This window comes from Benincasa hispida, chromosome 6 (genome assembly GCF_027475165.1).
Source record: "Benincasa hispida cultivar pf3 chromosome 6, pf3_genome.v1.1, whole genome shotgun sequence".
Lineage (NCBI taxonomy): Eukaryota > Viridiplantae > Streptophyta > Magnoliopsida > Cucurbitales > Cucurbitaceae > Benincasa > Benincasa hispida.
The window spans coordinates 15,477,726-15,502,974 of NC_143483.1; the positions used below are offsets into that span (position 1 = coordinate 15,477,726).

At 35.1% G+C, this 25,249-nt stretch overlaps 2 protein-coding genes across 5 annotated transcripts; one reads left to right on the top strand and one right to left on the bottom strand.

Annotated features, from left to right (window-relative positions):
* The first annotated feature begins 12,232 nt into the window (after nucleotides 1–12,232).
* LOC120079009 (UDP-glucuronic acid decarboxylase 6) lies at nucleotides 12,233–16,046 on the top strand. Of its 4 annotated transcripts, none has more exons than XM_039033173.2 (13): nucleotides 12,233–12,507; nucleotides 13,031–13,145; nucleotides 13,619–13,705; nucleotides 13,906–13,993; nucleotides 14,106–14,197; nucleotides 14,312–14,376; nucleotides 14,453–14,541; nucleotides 14,715–14,792; nucleotides 14,870–14,963; nucleotides 15,089–15,155; nucleotides 15,265–15,328; nucleotides 15,405–15,445; nucleotides 15,556–16,046. In XM_039033173.2, the coding sequence occupies exons 2-13, from the start codon at nucleotides 13,056–13,058 to the stop codon at nucleotides 15,739–15,741; spliced, it is 1,041 nt and encodes a 346-aa protein (XP_038889101.1). In that variant the 5' UTR covers nucleotides 12,233–12,507; nucleotides 13,031–13,055; the 3' UTR covers nucleotides 15,742–16,046. The 4 variants fall into 4 exon arrangements, with proteins under 4 accessions (XP_038889101.1, XP_038889103.1, XP_038889102.1 ...); XM_039033175.2 differs by having other exon boundaries at nucleotides 12,454–12,631; XM_039033174.2 differs by lacking the exon at nucleotides 12,233–12,507 and adding an exon at nucleotides 12,643–12,877.
* A 698-nt stretch (nucleotides 16,047–16,744) lies between these two features.
* On the bottom strand, nucleotides 16,745–23,195 carry OVA1 (methionyl-tRNA synthetase / methionine-tRNA ligase / MetRS (cpMetRS)). The gene is made up of 12 exons (XM_039035109.2): nucleotides 22,748–23,195; nucleotides 21,643–21,786; nucleotides 21,381–21,530; nucleotides 20,971–21,138; nucleotides 20,455–20,579; nucleotides 20,137–20,230; nucleotides 19,526–19,624; nucleotides 18,160–18,340; nucleotides 17,941–18,056; nucleotides 17,547–17,702; nucleotides 17,292–17,420; nucleotides 16,745–17,194 (listed from the first exon to the last, which is right to left on the bottom strand). The coding sequence occupies exons 1-12, from the start codon at nucleotides 23,060–23,062 to the stop codon at nucleotides 17,036–17,038; spliced, it is 1,836 nt and encodes a 611-aa protein (XP_038891037.2). The 5' UTR covers nucleotides 23,063–23,195; the 3' UTR covers nucleotides 16,745–17,035.
* Nucleotides 23,196–25,249: the final 2,054 nt, after the last annotated feature.

A 25,249-nucleotide genomic window follows, 5' to 3' on the forward strand; every position in this document is an offset into this window, starting at 1 on the left:
TCCGTTAAGAGTGAAAATTGACCCTGAAGTGGATTTTCGAGAATCCTTATCAGTTCGAAAGTCAGAGTCCGTGTATCTAGTAAGGATCAAATTCTTAGTTCCATACACAAGCATGTAGTCCCTCGTTCTACAAAGATACTTGAGAATGTTCTTGACTGCGGTCTAGTGATCCTGTCCTGGATTAGACTGATACCTACTGACTATCTCCATAGCGTAGTAGATGTCTGGTCTAGTACAGAGCATTGCATACATCAAATTGCTAACAACAGATGCATAGGGGACCCATCTCATCTCCTCAACCTCTTGAGGTGTTTTAGGACACATTTCCTTAGACAATGCAACTCCATGCCTGAAAGACAGTAAGCCCCTTTTAAATTTCTACATCAAGTACTTGAGCAACATCTTATCAATGTACGATGCCTGAAACAACGCTAGCACTTTGTTCTTCCGATCCCGAAAGATCTGAATATCAAGAATAAACTGAGCCTCTCCCAAATATTTTATTTCGAATTGGGTTGCTAGCCAGTTCTTAACTGCAGTCAGTAGAACTACATCATTCCCAATGAGTAAGATATCGTCTACATACAACACTAGAAAAACTACTGAATTGTTGATAATTTTCTTGTAGACACAAGACTCATCAACATTCTGGTCAAATCCGTACGATTTAAACTGAATGTTCCAAGATTGAGACGCCTGTTTCAACCCATAAACGAAACGATTCAGTTTGCAAATCTTTTGTTCTTGATCTTGGTCAATGAACCCCTTGGATTGTACCACATAAATGGTCTCTTTAAGATTATCATTCAGAAAGGCAGTCTTGACGTCTATTTTCCATATCTCATAGTCATAATAAGCAGAAGTGATGCAAACTAGCTTTACGCTTGTTCCACAACTCCAAAGGTGTTCTCACAACACTCTTGAAAGGAACAAAGTTGAGGATATACACTGCAGTCTCCATTGCGAAACCTCAAAACAAGTCCGATAAGAAAGTGTAACTCATCGTCGACCAAACCATGTCCAACAAGGTTCTATTTCTCCTCTTCACTAAACCATTCTACTGAGGTGTACCCAACACTGAGAGTTGGGAAACGATTCCATGTTCTATCACATAGTTCAAGAACTTCGAATCCAAAAACTCTCCACCTCGATTTGATCAGAGTGTTTTAATCTGTCTATCCAAGGTGTTTTCAACTTCAACCTTGAACTCTCTGAACTTTTCAAAGGATTTAAACTTCCATTGCATCAAATAAAAATACCCATACCGAGAGTAATCATCAGTACGATGAAATACTCATAGCCTCCCTTAGCTCGCACATTCATTTGACCACAAAGGTCAGAATGCATAAACTCTAGAGGCTCTTTGGCTCGATAACTTCTTCCAGTAAAAGGTCTTTTAGTCATCTTGCCCTCAAGGCAAGATTCGCACATCGGTAAAGAATTTTCCTGTAACTCGCTTAGAGGTCCATTCTTCACCAAACACTTAATTCTATTGAGATTGATGTGCCCTAATCGAATGTGCCAAAGTTGGGCATTTTCCTTAGGAGAAATCTTTTGTCGTTTATTTTAAGTTACGACAGTTTTAAACATCTTTATGTTATGGAGGGAACTCGTTCCTAACGGCCTTAGCACATACGAGTTATTTTCCAGTTTTGTTGAACAGATCTCAACTCCATCTTCATGAATAAACACTTTATTTAATTTGAAATTAAGAGTATAATTACACTGAATCAAACACTTTATAGAAATCAAGTTTCGCTTTAACTCAGGAACTATATAAACATTATTCAAAATGATAAACTTCTTCTATAAAGTCAACTAGAGCCCTCTCACTATTACGGCTAAGACGACGTGCCCGGTGCCTACTTGCATCGTCATCTCTCCAGCCTCAAGCTACCGCCAGGATCTAATCCCCTGAAAAGAAGAACAAACATGATTAGTGGCCCCAGAGTCAATAATCTAGGCAAAATCATCATTCTCCATTAAACAAGTTTTCAAAACTAGTAAATCATATTTACCTTATTTTGCCTTGGCCTTTGCCTTCTTCTTCTCATTTATCCAATATGGACAATTCCGCTTCCAGTGCCCATCTTGGTTACAATGAAAACACTTTCCTTTGTCACCGAGCGTTGGTCGCCTTCTCTGCTGGGCGACAAGCTGTGGGTTAGCAGGTGCCTTCCCCTTCCCCTTACCACCTTTGTTCTTCTTTCACTTGAATGTGTTAGAAGTAAAAGGTGTAGACTTTTTTCTTGAGGTCGAACTCTTATGGAACTTCTTTGATGACGAGGCAACATTTGCCTCATAAACCTTCTTCTCCTTACTTTTCAACAAGGATTGGAATGTCTGCAACTCGTTGAAGAGAGTTGTAAAGGTATAGTCCACTTCGTTCAGTATCGCATTACTTGCAGGAAGCTATCCGGAAACGAGTGCAGGATTATGCTACGTGGCTGCCCTCATCGATGCGTGATCCATTCATCTCCGCCACATTGAAGTGAACCATCATATTAAACACATGTTCATGAATAGAGGTGCCTTCCTCCATTTTGGAGTTGATGATGCATTTCAGAGCTTCATGCTTGAGCTGTCTATACGGTTGTCTAAAAATCAAGTTTCGCTTTAACTAAAAAACTACATAAACATCATTCAAAATGATAAACTTCTTTTATAAAGTCAATTGGAGCCCTCCCACTGCTACAACTGAGACGATGTGCCCAGTGCCTACTTGCATCGTCATCTCTTCAACTTCAAGCTACCGCTAGGATCTAATCCCCTGAAAAGAAGAACAAACATGATTAGTGGCCCTAGAGTCAATAATCCAGGCATAATCATCATTCTCCACTAAACAGGTTTTCAAAACTAGTAAATCATATTTACCTTATTTTTCCTTGGCCTTGGCCTTCTTCTCCTCCTTTATCTAGCATGGACAATTCCGCATCCAGTGCCCATCTTGGTTACAATGGAAACACTTTCCTTTGTCACCGAGTGCTGGTCGCCTTCCTCGCTGGGCGATAGCCTGTGGGTTAACAGATGCCTTCCCCTTCCCCTTACCACCCTTCTTCTTCTTTCACTTGAAAGTGTTAGAAGTAGAAGGTGCATACTTTGTTCTTGAGGTCGAACTTTTATGGAACTTCTTTGATGACGAGGCAACATTTTCCTCACAAACCTTCTTCTCCTTACTTTTCAGCAAGGATTGGAATGTCTGCAACTCGTTGAGGAGAGTTATAAAGGTATAGTCCACTTTGTTCAGTATCGCGTTACTTGCAGGAAGCTATCCAGAAACAAGTGCATGATTATGCTAACCTAGCTACCCTCATCGATGCGTGATCCATTCATCTCTGCCACGTTGAAGTGGACCATTATATTAAGCACATGTTTATGAATAAAGGTTCCTTCCTCCATTTTGGAGTTGAAGATGCATTTCAGAGCCTCATGCTTGAGTTGTCCAAACGGTTGTCCAAACATTCCTCGCAGAGACTCCATAATCTCATGCGCTGAGACCATAGGCTCATGCTTCTTGGCCAAAACGTCTTTAAGACTAGCCAAGATATAAGCTCGGGTCTTCTCAGTCGTCCGTGTCTATCTCTCATAGGCCTCTCGAATATTTCGAGTGGCATTCTGAGGTGGAATAGGAGGACACTCCTCCATAAGGAAAACCTTAGGTCATCGATGATTAAAATGGTTGTGATCGTGTGTTTCCAACTAGCGTAGTTTTTGTTAGTCAGCTTGTCGGCGCTTAATAGAGCTAATGTGGCTGTAGCCATCTTTACGTTGCTGAAAAATGAACAAACTTAATGATTCTATGCAACACCACATTTTAACACCAATTTGGTTTTAGCAATATAGTTTCCATGTACCGTAAGTGAAAAGACATCTATTTCGCAATGATGCCCCAGCAAGGCAGGACAAACGTCACCGGTGGGGTGATCAGATGCCCCTTCATTGGGATGAGACACTCTCAACCATTAGACATAAATAACTCTTGTAACTAACCCTAACAATCACCATTTTTTGGTCCAGAATTGTTAACCTGTAACAATTCTGCATAAGTGTAACCCCTCATTTTTGGCCCTAGAGTCCCGCCCTAATGCGCCCACCATAGGAAAAAAGTAGATTAGGACAAGAGACTAAAATGAACTTATCCTATACAGGAGATTAGATAAAGAATTGTGCAAAAATGCCATCCTATAGGGGGACACTCCCAGGGTGCCTCAAGGCGATGTACAGAAACGTTATCCAACCTAACGTGAGAGACCGTGAGATATGTTGTCACATGTCCCGCTCCCACTTACTATGAATGTTCTCTTCATTCACCTTGGTATTGACTAACCTAAACACCATCCTTTAGGGGGACACTCTCAGGGTGTCGCGAGGCCGATGATAGATCTCACGGTGTGAATATAAAGGGAGAAACGCGAAAAAGGTTTAAATGAAGTATCATATACCCGAAGTACCTCCCACTAAATGTTTTACCTAGGGGTTCATTAACTTAGACCATCCGGCTACTGATTTTTATCTAAGTCAGTTCAATTTACTAAAAAACAACTCTTGTCTTTGAAATTAAATAAGTTCAAGTAGTCTCATTAAACCCTTTAACAGGCTGTCCTTAAATTTGCATGCATGCATCAAATCTATCTAATTCACCTTCCCAGATAGGTTCTCAGGTAGGGGTGTTCCGTTTCTGTTAGCTTAAGTACCCCAGCCTAGACAGAACCCGCCTTAGACAAAAGGTCCCTTATAGATAGATTTGCTACATATTTAATCTTTTATTAGTCAATTTAATCTTATTAAACTGATTAAAAGATTAAACATTAGGTTGCTAATCTTATTAGAATCGTGATCTTAGGTCTATCTCCACCAAGTTTTAGAACTCTTTAAAACTATGATTAAAGCCTAAGTTCACATGCATGTCTTTCTTATTGATTTTAGTTCTAATTTCCCTTATAACGCTTATAAAAGAAACAACTAAAACCCATTCACATTGCCATGCATAACTAGGTATTTATAACTCTTATAAATTTAACCTATGTGTCATGCTTCATGCAATGTCCATTCATTACTATATATAACACTTATATATCTAGTAATGAACTAAGCAATCATGCTTTCATACACCCTTATACTATAACACTTATAATATAAAGATGATGCATGTCTATGTTTAATGCATGCATAAGTATCACTCTTATATTATATGATGCATGAGCATGCTCTTATGTAATTTAAGTCATACAAACTACTATATCATAACACTTACAATATAGAGATGTTGCATGACCAATGCATAACCCTATATGGCATATAATCAAACATACATTCTATATACATTCAACAAAGACTAATTGACTGGGATGATCAGCCTCAAAACTAGAAATTAAATTCTATTTAATACATAACTCCATCGAACAAACCGGTTCACAGGTGGACCGGGTCTTGAACTGCCCGGGCGAAACCTCCCTGATCGTTTAGTAAACTGGCCAAGCATCCACGATCGTTTAGCTACGATCGAGTACCATCTACAATGCGATGAAGCATGTGGCACACGATCATTTAGTACACCAAATTCAAACACGTAAGTCTAAACGATCGTTTGTGAAGCACGATCATCTAGACGATCATAGAACAAGTGGTTAAGTAACATTTACTCCGCGATCGTGTAGTCAGGGACTAAACGATGAAGCTTGCTGAGCTACGCGATCGTTGAGTGTGTGTGCTTCCACCTTGCTACCGAGTATCTCATACTCAACAATCGCTTACCCCATCGTTTATACGACCTGGCCAATGCTTGGTTATCTTTATCCTCGAAGTACAGTGCAACTTCTTGCTTTGAAGCTTCATCAGGAACGACTCACACTAACTCAAATACTTTGAATTTACAGACTCGATAGCAAATTAATATGCCCAAAGACACATGGGCCCTTACAATTAACTTTGAATGTAAAAGAATTAAACAACCAGAGGAATCATCCTAGAAAACTCCATTAATTTGCATCCACAAAACTATTTAACATTTAAACAGAATGCAGTCATGCTTTACCCACCAAGAATGTAAATGCTATTCTATAATAAATGGATTTTGAATATTAGAACCTGTCTCTGATACCAATTGAAGAAACTCTTATCAAAGAGTACCTATGAGCAGAAGCAAGATCGTTCCAAATTCATTATGACAGAAATACAAGCATTCACAAACATATACAGTAGTTATGCATTTCAGAACAAATTACAGCATGCTTTTAACAATTAAATACAAAGTAATGAGAGATATATCTTTGAAGAACTCTTCTTCTGTCTTTCTTTCATTCTCGCTGTCGCTGTGATCGCCAAGCCAATCGTCTACCCAATCTCTCGCTGTCACTCAACACCAAGTGGTCTTCTACACGAACAAGTAGCAACTTGGACACCACCGCTCAGTGACCTTGGTATTCTCGGAGTGAAAATCCAGGAGGTATAGGCTCTGTTGGATTTGGTAGAGGGAAGGAGGAAAGAGCAATCGTATTCAATGATCAAGCAAGTGGGAGAGGTTTATGTCTATCATATAGACTGGTACTTTATCGTTTAGAAAAGGTGCACAATCGTTTAGGTTATCGGGTTTGCTAGTTTAGACGATCGTTTAATGAATCTCGCTCAGGCATGCGATCGTGTAGTAAAAGCTATACGATCGTTTAGGTATATGCGCGTGTACACGATCGTTTAAGAGACACTTTGAGTTGTCATGTAGGCTCTCGTTAGCTAAATGATAGGCAGTGTACAATTATGAAGCAATACTCCGATTCCTTTCCAAAATGAAAACTATTTTCATTTTATCCTTTTCAGTTATAAAAACTGAATACAACCTTCTACTTTCATGCACGGTTATGGAGAAAACCACCAACAATTATCTCATAATTATTTAATTATAAATAAATACAATAATTAACTTATCATATTATATTTATAACCTATTGTTTTATTATCACATCATATGCAACATTTAAACCATAATCCTTTTCTCCTCTACTAGATATAAATCATATTTATATCCTTTTCCTCCAATTAATGTATCTCATACATCATGTCAACTATATCATATATAATCGAGCAGTTTAATCATATCATATATAATCAAACTTCTTCTTGTCAATTTGAACACTTCAAATTTACCCAAAAACTTATTCTCAACTTGAATCCTTTGAGCTACCAAGTGGACCTTATGAACTTGTAGCTTGAAGCTCCAATGGTACGTGAATAACTGACTAAACTCTTTAGCCACGAGATCCACCATCTGTTAACTATCGAACACTCCACTAAAGATCGACAGCTACACTCTTCTCATCACAGATATATTTTCCGTGTCCATCGGATATAACCAATCAATAGTATGATAATCCTTCACAGATGCTCGTAAGTACAGCTGGGCCAATTTACCGTTTTGCCCCTATTGTTACATCAACTTCTTAAGTACCACCGATCCCTCTAATGAATAATATCTTATAGTTCTACTAGGAGTGGACACCTCTCGAGCCATGAGAAGGTGTGTGGTGCCACATTGTTCAAGCCTTGAAATCAGCCCTTAAGGGAGCAATTTATCTACTTACCACTGCTTGGGAAAAGAAGTGAATTTCATCTTGTGTAACTGAGTTCCCAGCTTCCAAATTAGACGAATCCCCAAAGTAGTAGGTTTAAGTCAACAATCTAGCAACTTGCACCCATGCAAATCAAAGGACTGCCCTCAAAGACAGGAGTTTCCAACTCACTCAGGATTATGGTCATGTTACCTATGGTCATTCTAGTGAAGTGAAGTCTCTGTCATGAATGACGTTATATAACGAGACTATACACTTTGTGGTCCTGTCTTATACAAACTCCTTTGTATAGGACGCCCTCGCTCGCATGTCTCCATATGAATGATTAGGATCAGACCATCTGTAGTACGTCACAACACTTGTAACAATCTACAAAGCGGGCCGCATCCATTGTGTCACCAAGATAAGGTTTCCCTCCTATATCCATATACTATAGACCATTTTGGTTATCACTTAAGGCATGATCCACCTGTATATCACCACATACATGCTTAAGTTACAACGACAACCAGGAATCTTAGTTTATTGGTTTGTGGTAAAGCAAATAAAACATCTCATGTTTCAGAGACAACAGTGAAGAAAATATCTCATATTATTACATCATAAGCATTTGTTCAATATAGGTGTTTACAAACTACAAGACCCAATGAGAGCTTAGGACATCAACCCCAACATATATATACATTTTTTTCATTTTAGAGTTAAAAGAGGATAAATGGTGGCCAATTCTAAGAGTTGGAAGCTCGGTTTTGGCTACTCTTTGCCATCCATGAGATTTTTTTTAATTTTTTTTTTTATTTTGGCTTGTAATGAAGATTTTGGCATCATGATTCAAGATTAAATGACCTACTAGGTCCTAAACATCGACTTTGAGGTTTATTGGTGTTGGAATATAGAAACATGCAGCGGAAGAAAACAGGATTATTAAGCATTCTAATTCCTTAATTTTGACATCAAAATAAGCATGTTCGTAAGGTATTAAGAGGGTTTCAACACATACCTTTGAAGATCCTCTTTAAACACGAATTTGAGCTGCAATATTCTCTAATTGAAATCGAGGACCACCAAGAGATATTCTCTACTATTCTCAACCTTGAATTTAAGTGGTAGAACTCACAATTGAGCTAAATTTTGTGAAGGAATTGGTGTGAGTTTGATGGAGGGAAAAATCGTTTATGCAGAAAGTAGTTTTTAGCCTTGAAAATCTTCCAATCTCCAATTTGAAGAATTTCATCATTCTCTTACATGCAGGCACTTAAGAGACCCGCTGATACCACTTCAAATGCATGAAATTAATGGACGATGTGTATGAATTTAGGAGAAACGCTTCCTTACTTCATCAAAATGTGGAAAAGTCCACTATCGAGTTTCAATTTCCATTTTCAATCTGTAATTTTAATTAATTCAAAATTAATTAAAATCAAAACCAATATTTCAATTTCTGAAATTAAAATTAAAATAAAAATAATTTTTTTTTAATTAATTAAATAAATTTAATATCAAATATTAAATTAATTACATACCTAATTTTAAACATGAATCCTATTCATGTAATTAATATTTAAATAAATATTTAAATATTATAAACTCCCCAATTTCGTTTAATTTCGATAAATTAAATGTTAATTAATTATATCAAATATAATTATACAAACGCTAATTTGAATTTGAACTATTCAAATTCAAACCCTAAATTCAATTTAAACATTTCAAATTGAAATTTAATTTGAACACATCAAATTGATATCATTCCAAATTCACTCAATTTACTAAGTCAAGACGTTCATGTTTTACGAGCTAGTAGAGGGACCTTATGGACCTACAGATCATGAGCTCCAATGATTTGAGATTAATTGGCTAAAACTCTTTAGATCGAATTAATCAATATTTGTTAACTATCGAGTCACACGACTATAGCTCGATAGTTGCACTCTTCTCACTGTAGATATATTTATGTCCACTTGATTTAATCATAATCAGTAAGTCGACTCTTCACAAGTTGTTTGTAATAACGACTGGGTCAAATGTTGTTTTATCTCAAAATTATATGTTGCTCCTTAAGTTACACTGATCCTCTAATGAACAATTAGTTTGTGATTCAATCACTAAACCAGATCCATCTCGGGCCAATGAGAAGGTAGGGTCTTTTGTTCAAGACCTAGATTCAACACTTAAGAGAAAAACCTCTCTCTTATCCCTAAATCAGGTAGGCGTGAATTTCATCTTGCACCCTATGGCCCTAGCTATCTACCCAGTCTTACCCCTAAAATGGGAGGCTTATTGAGTCGGCGTTGTTGAGCCAAACCTTATGCAAATCTAAGGATAATCTCGAATAAACATGAGTTCATAGTTAAGCTCAGGATTAAGATCGAGTTACCTAGGTCATCTAAGCGAAATAGTTAGTCTTAAACAGTAAACAACGTTATAAAGTAAGAGTGACTTATTTCTTGGTCCGATCTTACGCAAACTCATTGCATAGGACGTCTTCACTCCTCATGTCAATACATGAATGAATCAGGATCACTTCATTTGTAGCACCTTACAACAAATTCTAACAATTACAGAGTAAGCCGCATCCTATAGTGTTACTAGAATAAGGTATCCAACCATATTCATATACTATAGATCATTTTGGCTATTTACTTGAACTTGATCTATCTTTATGTCTTCACAAGTTCAAGTATTCATATAATAGTCATGGGTCTTAGTTTATTGGATTTAATCTTTATAAGTGCAATTTACAAATTCAATAACAACTTTATTGAAGAAATGTTGAATAACATATTTATTGGTAATAGAAAATGTTTAACTCTACAAATTGCAAGTTTTAGGACATACAACCTAACAGTTGACACTTTTATTTGTGGGTTTAATGAGATTTTGATGGAATATTAATAAACTTTTCTAATTCTTCTTGTTTTCTACTCCTTACTTGAATCCATGTGCAACGAATGTTCGATTAATGTGATAGATTAGTTGTCTCAAAACATAGGTTCTACACATATGCTAATTATACTTGGTTTATCCTAATTGCAAAGAAACATGCTTAATTTGAGAAGTAAATAGGTGGAGTTATAGTTATGGTTCATTCTCTGACGTTTCCAAGGTCACTAGTAACAAATAGATAACAAAACCTAAGGAATAGAAAACGTTAGGGTCGACTTGCCCAGTTTAACATCTAATATTCTAATCAGTCCAAAAACTTAATGTGATTAATCAGTAGTAGGCAATGAATGAGCACTGTTTAGTTAACTTAGTAATTGACATTGCATTATAAATTGATTTTCTATTAAGGAAATACCAACATTATTGGATCAGTCGATTAGACTTGTTAATTAGATAACTCATTTTCTGAACTAATCCATAAATAACCCAACAATCTTTTAATCGACGAAGGTAATCTCGTGGTATTCTCCCTCTTTTCCAACTATCTTATTTTTCATATTTTAATTTTCTGTGATTACTTTATCCTATCAAACCGAACCCCTCTTTTATTATTTTCCATAAACAAATTTACCTTAAAAGAGATTTTATCTAGGTTTCTTGTGGTTTGACCTAATCTTAGTACTAAAACTATCCAGCAATAGAAGTTCTTGATTAGAATTTATGAATTTCATTTGATCGAAGTACCTCAACAAGTTCTCTCCATCACCCCTTGAATTATAAATCCTTGGAATGTGTAGCTGAAAGTTGATCAAAAGGAAGATTGAATCTTGATCACTGCCACATTATTTTTTAAGGAAAACTTTCTAAAACTATAAGAAAAATATAATATGTGATTTTTTTTTTCAAAATATGGAGAAAGAATGCTAATAAATAATAAAATGTTTTTGGAAAAAATTAACCATAAACAAGCAATAAAGACTAAATTTAAAACTCATTGAGAGTACAATAACTTTTGAACAAAGGTTACGTTTACCAATTCGTAATGAAAATTAGTGTAATCGTAATAGAATTCCGTTAATAAATCAATTGTAAAAGGCCACAATTGGAAATGTAATTAGATTCTTTTGATTACATTTACTCGAAATTATGAATATGTCACATTTAGTACTCGTTTGAATTAACATAAGAAAAAAATGTTCTTAAAAAAACTCATTTTTATTTAAACATTTTTTATAATAATTGATTAAAATACACTTGAAAAACTATTTTGAAAGGTTGTCAAATACTCCAATTTCTTCCACAATAACTTAATTTTCAATTAAACTATATTCCAAACACACCCTTATTGTTACTATTACCGTTACCTTTTAGGGTCCAATGATATCGATAGATAATAATAATGGTAACCGTAATAATAAATATGATTGATTTTGTGATTCTGATGTTCTTTTGATCCCCAAACGGATTGCACTTTTTATTATAGATCTGGAAATTGGCCAAGATATTTGTACGAATACCAAACACAAACAAACAACATCGAACGTAATCGAATGAGACCTACTTTTCAGATTAATATTGATTTATTAAGTAGGGACGAAGAGTATATTTTAACCAATTTTAAAACTATTTCAAATACGTATGGACAATCTTCCGCATATTCTATATAATTATTTGTTTTTTTTTGAGACAGGTGGATCTTCGGCCAAAATAACAAAAGGAAATTAATTAAAAAAAAATGGGACAATAAAAAAAATAGACCATGTAAAGAAAAATGATGATTAAGATGGATAAACAATATGAGGTGTAATCTACGGTAACCATTAATTAATAATTAATCTTTTTAAAAAAATGACAGCTAATCTACGCGAAACGTAACCCTCTTCAATTTCAACTCTCACTTCTCAAATTCCGATTTTTGGGACCCGCGATTTTTGGTTTATCTCCCAAAATATCACTCACCCCATTCGATTTCTCTATAAATTTCTACCAAAAACCTTAATTTTCAAGCCGAATCGAAAGGAAAATTTAAACCTCCAGATTTTGATTTGGTTAATCTAAGGTAAAAATCTCCTCATCATCCACTTTCTTCACTTGATACAGTTTTAAATAAATCACTCATCCATTTTTCTTTTTATTTTATGAGAACTGTTGGCTTCTGTGAGATTTAGATCTGAAATTGTTTGGTGGGTAACTCCTCACTTTCTTTGAACAAAAGCTTTCTACTTTTCGTGTTTTTGAAGTTTTTTTTCTTCATTCTCTTTCTCTTCAAGTCGTTGTAGTCTGGTCTATTGATTCTTATATTCAATTATTTGGTTCATTTTTTTTTTAATTCCCATCTTATTCATATCTATATAAAAGGGCATTGGTAGCAACTTATATTTTTCAAGCAGCTGAATCAAAGCTTTGATTTTGGGGAATTGCTTTGAAGGGTTGGAATTTTTTTGGTTTGACTTTGTTACATTGCATTTCTAATGTGATACATTCTTCATTTGCATCAAATCCAAGTCTCTTAATGAGAAATTTCAACTATTTTTGTTTTTGGAACTCAATTGTGATGTTTGATGATCTTGATGATGATTCAGGGTTTGAAGTAAAGATCCGAGAGTAATGGCTAAAGAGGGTTCTAATGGAAATTCCCATATTTCCTCAAAGCCACCACCAACTCCATCTCCTTTGAGAAGTGCCAAATTTTTTCAGGTACCATTGTTTTTTTGTTTTTTTTCCTTTCCCCCTTGATGATTTCATTTTTGTTCTGGTTTATTCTTGCTGTATGGTTTTTACTTGTTTTGTGTCAAAATTTGGCATATTTCTATGGTAGTGTACAATGTTTTTGTTTATTTTCTGAACCGGTTTGTGATCGGGTTCTTATCTGACAAAACAACAATGGGAAGAGCTTGTTCTTGTTCCATAATTGTGAAATCAAAGATTGTTCTTTTGAAAATAGGGATCTAAGATGATTATGAGCAGGATGGGTTTTGGGATATCCTTGATCGGGACAGAGAAAGAGATGTTCATTAAAATGATGTAGAAAACTATGTATTAATTCAAAATGAAGACTTTGGATCAAATTAAACTTGAAGTTTACAAGATCCTTGGAATTTGCTTTTCCTAATCTCTTATTAAGCCTGGTTCATTTCCTTAACCAATATTGTGGTCTTGCTTTACAACAGGCAAATATGAGAATTTTGGTGACTGGAGGAGCTGGGTTCATTGGTTCACACCTGGTGGACAAATTGATGGAAAATGAGAAGAATGAGGTACCTTCTTCAATACTTTAGCTGCACTTTCTGTACTTTTCAATTGTTGGCCGAACCCTCATGTATTTATGAGTAGTGAATTGAGCTGTTCTTTCTTAATGAATAAAGTGTAGAAGAGACTGGATTATAATCCCTGCGTTACACTTGTGACACGTCGTGTTGGTTGCTTTGACACGACATTCTGTTTCTTTGCTTTTTAGGTTATTGTAGCTGATAACTACTTCACCGGATCGAAGGATAACTTGAAAAAGTGGATTGGCCACCCTAGATTTGAGCTTATCCGACATGGTATTCCTTCTTTTTTCTTTGTTTTTTTCCTTTAATGTTACTTGAAGGGCTTGTGAATTTTCTCATTTTGTTTCCCTGATTAACACCATCCCTAAATTTTTCTAACCCACAGATGTCACTGAGCCGTTGTTGATTGAAGTTGACCAAATATACCATCTTGCTTGCCCAGCATCTCCAATTTTCTACAAGTACAACCCTGTAAAGGTTCGTGTCCAATTTGTATATGTTTTTGATCAAAAGATAATACTATCATCATATTTGAAAATATCCATGTTGTGAATTTTCGGTGATCTGATCTTCTGATTGGTGTTTTGACAGACTATTAAGACGAATGTAATCGGTACACTGAACATGTTGGGACTTGCCAAGCGTGTCGGAGCAAGGTTTTTGAGATATCCATTCTACCTCTCAGTTCGTATATATTTTTCTGCTCTGTTACTTATTGACCTTGTTGAATAGGATTTTGCTTACCTCCACATCTGAGGTATACGGAGATCCTCTCATTCACCCTCAAGATGAAAGCTACTGGGGAAATGTCAACCCAATTGGTAATTTAATTCAAAGATGCAACTAATATCTTCTTTTTCGTTCTAAAACAACAGTAGTTTCACGTGTAACAGTGTGAATTATGATTTTGTAATGCAATGAAGGAACAATATCCAACAGTTCATGGCTCAGTTAGCTAATTCATTGAATATTGTGTTTGTTTGAACTTTTTCAGGTGTGAGAAGTTGCTATGATGAGGGCAAGCGAGTGGCCGAAACTCTGATGTTTGATTACCACAGGCAACATGGGATTGGTGAGTTTATTGGACACACAATAAGGACTACATTTTCCGTGCAATTGTTTATCTCTAATGAACATTTGCAATGACAGAGATAAGGATTGCAAGGATTTTTAACACCTATGGACCCCGAATGAATATAGATGATGGTCGTGTCGTCAGCAACTTCATTGCTCAAGCTATCCGGTAAAAAGTCTAATACCCACATAATCATCTTGCCTGAGTAGTGCATCGTTCATCTCCAATATTTGTCTGATTTCCTCACTCCACACTAAACAAGAAGCTACCGTTTATAATTTTATATTGTGCAGTAGCGAGCCTTTGACAGTTCAAGCACCCGGCACACAAACAAGAAGTTTCTGTTATGTCTCTGACATGGTAAGGAAATCTTGGTTTGGGTTCTTTCGTGTGTATAGATTGAAACATCTTACCAATTATCAGCTTTTCATGTCTGATTCATTGCCTAATTTTTAACTTATGAATGAAGGTTGATGGCCTCATTCGGCTAATGGAGGGCGATAACACTGGACCAATCAACATTGGAAACCCAGGTTTTTCATTTGCTTTTCTTCTCGATAAATGCCTCCTTCTTGCCCTACCCTTGACCTAATTTTTTTTGTGATTCAGGTGAATTTACAATGCTCGAACTGGCCGAGACCGTAAAAGAGGTAAACTTAGCAACTTAAAGTTTTCATTTTTTTTTTCCAATTACAATTGCTTCCCAATGACAAGAGATTCAGGGATCTCTAACTGTGATTGTGAATGTCAAACTATGCAGCTCATCAATCCTGCTGTGGAAATCATCATGGTGGAAAACACACCTGATGATCCTCGCCAAAGGAAGCCCGACATCACAAAAGCAAAGGAGTTGCTTGGATGGGAGCCGAAGATCAAGTTGAGGGATGGACTTCCTCTCATGGAGGACGATTTCCGAACCAGACTCGAAGTCCCGAGAAAAAACTAAGCTTGTTAAGCTTAGTATGAGTATGTCGAAAATGGCGTCGGATGGGTGGAGTGGAGTTTTCAAGAGATGATTGGCGAGAGGAGATTGTGTTGGTTAGGCGATGGTTAGGTGTGTTGTGTTCTTTATTATGTCGTTCTCTTTATTTAGAATAAGTGACAGTCAGAATTTTTGTTTTACTATATGATGTTATTCTTAAGAAGGAAAAAAGAAAAACACAATCTCCATTTTGGCTTTTGTGGGTTTGTATCCAGTACAATCTCACATACACATTTTTATATATATACAAGTATAAAGACACTTTCAAATTGTGGGTTTTAGAATATGGTGGTCAAAAGTAGTGTTCGGTTACTCATTTAAAAATTTAATATCTTACGAATTGTCTTGACATTCAAATATTGTAAGATAAGATAGGTTGTCCCATTAGCCGAAGTGTGCTGTAAACTGGTTTGGACATTCATAGGTATTAAAAAATTGAAATGTCCAAAAAAAATTAAAATAAAATAGAAAAGAAAGAAAAATTGATTGTAATTAATTTGTATATTGCTTTCAAACGTTTAAGTGGTTAAAAATAATTAGCTAAATCGAACCAAATGTTTGGTAATGTATTTATAAATTACAGAGAAGATTCTATTTATCAATCAAATATTAAGTTGAATTCTAATTAATATATTTAATGTTATAAATTTCGTACCATTATTATTTTACAATATCATACTGAAAATGAAACGAGTTTATAACTTTAAATATTAAATTTATTTATCAGAGTTTTTTTAAAATGTAATTTTACGTTTTAAAATTTAAAATTTTAAAGTTTAGAAAGGCTGGTAAGTTTTAATTATGCAATTTAAAAACAGTTTTAAAAACAATATGCCACATTGATTTTGAAAATATAAAACGATAGATTTCATAAATAATTTGGTTAAATTAACCAGAATAGTCAGTTTAAAAAGTTAAAATGACTTCTGAGGATGAAATTCTAACTTTTAAAATTATAGGGACCGCATTTATAATTTAATTCAATAATTCCAATTTAATGAACTACACCAATGACTTCAATAATTAGTTTGAAAATCAAGCCAAACAAAAATAGATGTACAAGTACAACCCTACTATATGAGGGCCAAACATGGCTCAATAATAGTTAAGTTCATTTTAATTGTATGAGCAATTGTATCTGATAAATATTAAAATAATTTAGAAAAACTCATTTATGAAGAAGGAAAAAAAATGGTAAAGGGAAAAACCAAAGATAGGAGAAAGAGCACTTCAAAATTTGAAATTTGAGGGCATGGTTTTAGGCTTCTGCCACCCCTTGTGCTATTTTCTTCTTACTTTTGACTGGTTTTTTAGGAACTTCTTCACCATTAACAATGGCTTGTTCAATCCTAGCAAAGACTGGATTTGGAGGAGCCATAACCTGGCCAGCCTTCAGACCTCCCCACTTTGTCTCATTCTATATAAAAAAAAAAAAACCCTCATTATTAATCACTAGCTGAAATCAAACATATAATAGGAGATTGAACACAAGATAAGTGTAAAAAGAGAGAGACCCATGTTGCAGCATTAAACTGGTCCTCCGAGTAGCCGAGTTGTGCGTATATTCTCCAGCTTAAGCGTGGTGTCACTGGGGATAGAGCAATAGCTATAATTCGCATCGCTTCGAGTATAAGAACAAGGTCCTGTCAAGAAAACCAACTCAGATAGAATTCAGAGAATGCGTTCTTGAGTGTTGGGAGGCAAAGTTAATTGAAAATTTGTATCTGAAATCTTGTTCGTGACAAAAATGGATTCTTGAACTAAATCACCTTGGCAGCAGCATCTGTTGAGGCACCACCTTGTTTAAACAGAGACCATGGTGCTCGCTCATCCATGTAGGAATTTCCAGCATTGCCAATCTCCAACACAGCCTCACAAGCTGATGAAAGGGCGAGTTCTTCGTAATGATTCCGAGCTTTCACGATCTACAAGCACAAATAAAATCAATAGGGCTTGCAAAAAACTTGTGAACATGTTGTCACAGAGTCATAGACGGAGGACACACAGACATACACACCACAGTGGATTCGATGGCTAAGAAGCCATTTACAGAATTGATCCTAGAGAAGATTTCAAGATTTACAAATTAGGTGTAGAATTATTTCACTAACTCAATGCCATCTCAGATGATAAGTACCAACGTAAATTCCAAGTAGACCCTACCAGTTCTTCGACTTTGTCCTTGAAAACGTTTCCACCGGCTGCGGCAGTGGAATCAACCACCAAAGTTGATTGGCAGTTCTTCTGAAGGAGTCCAAGAGTTCGGTTTAGCAGATTTCCTGCAAGAAAAATGTCAAGAATTATGGTTGAGTGAGTCAAAGAGAAGTCTCCAGTAAAAGGGCCGTAATTTTTCCATTCAAAAGAAATTACAGTTCATAATACCTATTGTATTTGCAAGATGCGCGTTGACAATATTAATGAAGCGATCCTCGGCATAGTCCCCATCGCTACCAAATTCCACCTCTCGAAGAAAGAAGTATCTCACTGCATCAGAGCCAAACTTTCCAACCAATTCATTTGGTTCAAGAGTATTGCCTAATGACTTGCCCATCTTCATGCCATCCTATAAAGTTAAAACAAAAAAAGTTGCTCCATGAAATGAAATTAGTAACGAGAGATTTTGTGGCTTGGCAACAATTTTTAGAACAGACAAAAGAAGGCCAGGACCTCAAATTCCAGCATAAAATGTTGACAAACAAGGTTATGATGTCAAATTCACGGAACCAATGAGGATTATGAATCTTTGCTCTAGTAAGAAAACCCGAAAATTCCTACCAGGTTCAATCATCACCACTCGTACCATGAATCAGAGAGGAATTAGGGACCGATCATAAGCATTCCATTTATAGAAAATATCGCACTTCATTACAAGAGAGATAGATTACTAGAAAGAGAGACAATCATTTTACATCCGAAACTTACAAAATGGAAATTCCACCAGCAAATTTATAAGAAGGAATTCCACAAGCAACTCAAATAGATTTTGAAAACAAACAACTTTGCTCCACAAAAAGTATTATGATATCAAGGCTTTCTTTAAAGTCAATACTCATACTCAACTTTGCCCCATGAGGCATGAAACCACAGAACAATTTGTAAAATACATATTTCCATTAACCGGGACATTTTTAGGAACCAAAATACATACATAGAGAATCCTGCACAAGAAAGAATTTTTTATTTTGAAACGGAAACAAGATTTTTCATTGAAATAACGAAATGAGTGTAATGCTCAAAGTACAAGATATGAAACAAAAGGAATCTTAGCAACAAATGAAAATACAATGACATAAATAGACCAATAATATAGCAAAACATATAGTGATAGATTTATAGTTTGTGTTTTAAGCATTAAAATGAAGTTCACCAGAAAGAAGATAATAGTGAAGAATTTGTGCCTCTGCAACCATTTTCTGGTTCAAGCTTCTTTATGAATATGAAGCTAAAAGTAAAAAAATCCATGAATTTAGACAAAACCAAATTGTTGGAAGTATTTGGTTAGGAGGGGAAACGAATGTTGACCAACTCCAAGAGATTCAATAAGAATCACAAGACAACCAAGACCCTACGTAATTCACAAGATGAAACAACATTAACAATTTAACATTATATAAAAAGCAATGGTGACAAGTTTCATCTTTATAGCCTTCATAGAATATTAAATCTCCCCTGCATCATTAGATTACAGTTAGACCATTACCATGGCCAACTAAATTCCTTTGTAGCAACTATAAAAAGCCAAACATACCTTTGTCAAGAACCCATGACCAAAAACCATCTTTGGAAGTTTTAGTCCAGCAGACATTAGCATAGCAGGCCAATAAACTGCATGGAAACGTAAAATATCCTACAAGAATAACAAAAACATCAGATTTGCATCCAATAGAACGAGCTTGCACTCAGTTGAGAAATGAAAAGGGAATCTACAATAGCACAGAAATTATAGCTCGAGGATATAATAATAACACAGAAACCTGAGGATACAATAATAACACAGAAATTAGAGCTCATTAATAGTTTCAATTTTTGCTATATTTCAGAAAATATAGTAAAGACAAATCCGAAAAATGGGCCAAGGAAAGGAAAAAAAAAAAAAAGAAAGAAAAAAGAAGAAGAAGAAGTTCCAGTGAGGGCAAGATAAGGCTATGTACCTTGTTTTTAAGATTGAGGAATAAAAGGGAGGAAATGCTAAAGAACCTAAAGGTGGATCACATGAAAGTTCTCTAATTAGAAATCAAAGAAGACGAACTATAATAGGGGTGTTTATATTCACACCAATATAAAACATCAAGATAAGGCTAAGGACAATTAGGAAAATTGCACTCAAATATCATCGAAGAACAGAAATGTAACTCTTACCTTGCCAATCAAGTGTAAAGAGGCAGGCCACCCAGAAGCAACAACTCTTTCTAAATTTGGTTGCTCACCATTCTCTGATAGCGCTGATATATAACTACATTACGGAATTCTCATATGATTAAGATTGAAGGCACTGACTATAGTTTCGATTTCAACTTCCTAACAAAATTGAGGAGAGTTGTTGCAAATTTAAGTAAACCATAAGTTTATAGTGATGAATAATTAAAGAAATAAATTTTTAAAAGAATAGTTGCGCATAATCATGAAGGTTCAAAAGGTCACAGTTCCAAAGTTAGAAAAACATAAGAAAGAGATTACCCTAATAATGCATCAAACCAAACATAAATTGTTTGTTTTTCGTCATTGGGAACTGGAATGCCCCATTCTACTGATGCCCTGGAGATAGAGAAGTCTTTTAGGCCACTTCGAATCCAGCTTTGCACCTTGGAAGATATGATGCTGAATTAATCAAAAGGATAATTCAAGATTGACAAGGTGGAAAGGATTGTAACAAAGAATGAAACTGACATTTGGTTATTTAAAAAATAGCTATATAAATATGACATCAAATTAGATCAAAGAGATTTTTTTTCTTTTTTTAACTTCTCATTGTTTTAAATTTCAGTTGATTTGGATGCCTCCTCGTAAGCTCCAAGTTATTGGTTTCTATATGGGATGCAAATATATGTGATGCAGAAAATTTTAAAGTATGTAAGGCTGTACTTATTCTAGGAGACGAGAAATAAATATAACACATAAACATGCGCGCGCGCGCGCGCACACACAAAAAAAAAAAAAAAAAAACAAGCAAACAAAAAAAAACCCTATAGTCACCTCATTCAAACGGAAGGCAGGCTGCACAAAACCAGGATTCTGTGTTAAAGTTTCTTCGAGCAATCTTTGATATTTCGATAATGCAAAAAAGTAATTGTCTTCTCTCCTTGAAGCACAGGGCTTTAGATGTATAGGACAACAATTGTCAGCAAGAAGTTCCTTTTCATCCTGCAGGTTTATAAATGGATGTTCTTACAAAATTCAAGAGAACAAAATTTAAAACAGGCTACACACCTTAAAAAAGTGAAGAAATGACTACTATTGAATGCACCCTACCCAAGGAAAAATATCTACTGGAGAAGTGATAAAATCATGAAATTTTTGTGCGACTATCATATGAACCCAGAAACAAAATGTTCTAATGTGTGAGGGAGGAAGACAAGTAATTAAATAGAGTTTAAAAACAATACCTTGTATTCTTCACAATTGACACAATAGAGTCCCTCATAATCAGCTCTATAAATATCTCCATTGGCAAGAACCCTTGAATAAAATTCCTTTACAATAGCCTCATGTTTAGGATCTGTTGTCCGAATGAACCTATCATAAGCTACATCTAGCTGCAAAGGGGAAAAATAAATAGAAAATAATAATAAGATATATTGAAAAACTTTTAATAGTAAATTAAATGCAGCAAACTGACGAGAAAATCCTGGGATGTGTTTGGACTACATCTTTCCAGAGTGTCTTGTATGCCTCTGATATGACATCGCAATGCTCACTTGGGCTAGAACCTTGAGTAGCAGCAGCAGTGGCAATCTTCTCCCCATGCTCATCTGTGCCAGTAATGAATATAACTTTCTTTCCCAGCAGCCTCTGTCATTATATTTTACACAAGGGGTTAGCCAAAGTATAACATAATATCCTGAGAAAACTGGCTTTAAGCATGGAGTATATACCAACTAGTGCTTATACGAAAAATCAACCATGTAAAAGGCACGCTAAAACTTATTAACCATTTATAATTTCCCTTAAAGAAAAACTGCAAAAGTAACTGCAGAGTGTATGTATCAAATGGAGCACACGGATAATATATATATATTAAAAAGCCCCATGTGATATTAATAATGTTTGATGCTCTTCTTCTGAAAGCTGCTTCTAATATCACTAAAATGTGGCTATGCTCGTACAGACGAAAAAATAAACAGTAAGCAAACAACTTAATTTTCATAAACAGAAACCTCAAAACAATTTTATTATCCAACAAAACCTGAGTAACACCACTTATAAATAATTAAGTTAACACATCTTTAATCACTCAAAATCAGTTCAATGTTTAATTTTACATTTTCAAACGCATATTTCATACCAGTGAAACTGATTCTGAAGCACATTGATTTTGAAAATGACAACAATGAGTTTAACTAGGTTAGAATCACTCCCAAAAAAACATCTTGCAGCAGATTCCCGTTCAGGAAGGTAATGAGAATTTTGAGTGATTTATGGTAAAACTGCATTCCAAACTTGAAATATTAAAAACGGCAGGTATCAGAAACAGAGAGGTGGGCAAATTGAATTCCTCAACGTTCTTGCTCTCAAACATTGCAATAGATAAAAGAGTCAAGCATGATACCAATATCTTCAATTTCAGCTACCAAGTTCCGATAAAAAGAGACCCAATATCCAACAATAGAGAATAACAAGAATTACTCAGAGCTAATTGAAAACAAGCGTTAAACAAAAGCCCCCACTACAAAAGAGTTGTAAAAGCAATAATCGAAAAAACAATTAACAGGAACTACAAATATGAAGAACCCAAATAAAGGGAAAATGGTACCTGAAACCGCGCAATAGCATCAGCAGCAATGGTGGTATAAGCACTCCCCATATGAGGAGCAGCATTAACATAATAAAGTGGTGTAGTGATGACAAACGGGTTTGTTGCAGCTCCGTTATCATGGGAATTGAAACTGGTCGCAGAGGTACAGAATATGGCTCGTTTTGAGGAAGAAGAAGAAGATGGGAGCGATAACAGATTTTGATAGAAATGGAGGCGGGTTCTGAGATGGGTGGGTTTGAGATTGAGAGAACTCTGGCAAGGGTTTAAGAGCCAAAGAGAAGTTTGTATGGAGGTGTTTATTCTGGCGGCCATCTTCGTTTTTCCGGCCAGAAGATGGCTCTCTCTGCTCGTACCTGAAACTAGTTACCGGTGGATTTGGTTTTCAGCAAATGCCCATATCCGATTGTGGTTTCATAGGTTTTTGGTACATTCCGTTATATGTATAATTTTACCTTCTACACTAACCTTATATTAAGGTGAAATTACTTGGGAAATGTTTGGCTCACGATATGAGTTGAGTTGGTAAAATATACCAATTCATTGTTTGGCCTACAGATTTTAAATATTGGCAGAAGAATTGATATATTTTACCAACTCATCCCCACACTCTGTTCTTCCATTGTCACACCCTAGGAACTAACTCCGGGCTTCGATAGTCACCTCCGATGACAACTCCGGACAAAATTCGTGCTCTGACAACCATCTTCAATGACAATTCCTGCGACCAACTTCAAGCTCCGACAACCTTTGCGCAACGAGCTTCGACAACCATTTTCAAGCTCCGGCAACCACTTTCGGTGACCCAACTCCGACGACCACCTTAGCGCTACCAACTTTGACAACCACCATCGTAGGCTCTGACAACCACCTTCGACTACAAACTTCGATGAACATCACTTTCGATGACCACCTTCAAGCGAGCAACTCCGATGACCAACTTAGGGCTTCGACAAAAAAAATCTGGTAACCAACTCTAATACCACATTCATGCGACTAAATTCGGGCTCTGACAGCCATCTCTGACTATAAATTCCGACAAAAATCATTTTCGATGACAAATTTCGATAATCACCTTCACCCAACCAACTCCAAACTCTAAAAACCACTTTCGATGACAAAATTCGACGACCAACCCCAATACCACCTTCATGCGATCAACTTTAGGTTCCGACAACCACCTCCAACTACAAACTTCAGCGAAAACCATCTTCAATAATCAACTTTGACAACCACTTCCAATTAATATAAGACTGATGACTGTTAAAGTATGTTGTAGGATTGTTGATTATATAAATAAAAGTATTTTATTTACATTAAGTTCAATATTTGCATGTAAAAATCATATGAAAAAATATTTTTATTTAATTGAATTCACATCTCAAATTAGCGTGAAGAATATTTAGACGAAAAGTATATAATATATAAAAAAAATCATAAAATGGATTTTTTTTTCCTTGAACATTTCCTAGTAAGAATTAATGAAAAATAAAGATTTGTTTTTAATGATCCTCCAAAATTTAAAGGAATTGAAAGTGAAATTGTTGAAGAAATGTGGTGACATTCCATTGACTACTAAGATGATGGAGAAGATTTAGTTAAAAAAATCATGACAGAGTAAAAACATAGAGCAAAAAGAAAAAGAACAAGATAATAATGAAATTCATGGAGAAAATTTTGGAATAAAAAGGTTTGATTTCTCTTTGGTTTCTTATTTTATTTAACCATATTTCTCCAAGAAATATAATTGGTTAATTATTTGTCCATTACCCAAAAAAGAAAGAAAAAAGAAAGATTATCTTTAAAAATTAAAAGAAAAATTACAATCCATATTTTGTTCAAACAAACATGGGTAAAATTATTGAATAACAAAGTTTCAAAACAAAAATAGTCATCATAAAAGCAGATTATTTAAGCCTGGTTTGGTAATTTTTGGTTTTTGGTTTTGGTTATTGAAAATTAAGTTTATTTTATCTACATTTCTTATAATGATTACATTTTTCTTGACTACAGTGGTTGAATTCTTATCAAGTTTAAAAAACAAAAACAATTTTTGGAAAACTACTTTTTTTAGTTCTCAAAATTTGGCTTAGTTTTTTAAACAATTGGTGAAAAGTAGATAATAAAAGAATAAATTTGGAGATGAAAATAGTGTCCATAAACTTAATTTTCAAAAATAAATACCAAAAACCAAATTGTTACCAAACAAGACTTTAGAGTACAAAAAACTGCACTAGATACCAAACATATGAACTCAACTCTGCACCCTAAACCCTAAACACAGACATATGAACTTCAGATACCTTATCTCAACTTAGCACTCAAATAGTCCCTTAATATCGTGCATACGAGTTGGGATGTCGCTCTCGCTACTCTCACTTCTTTAGATTTTAACTTTTTTCACTCCCATGATCTCTTGTTTTTCACTCTTTTCATTAAAAAGAAATAAGTAGAACAATAGTTAATAGTACGGATTAAATGGAAATGTGCATAATAACAAGA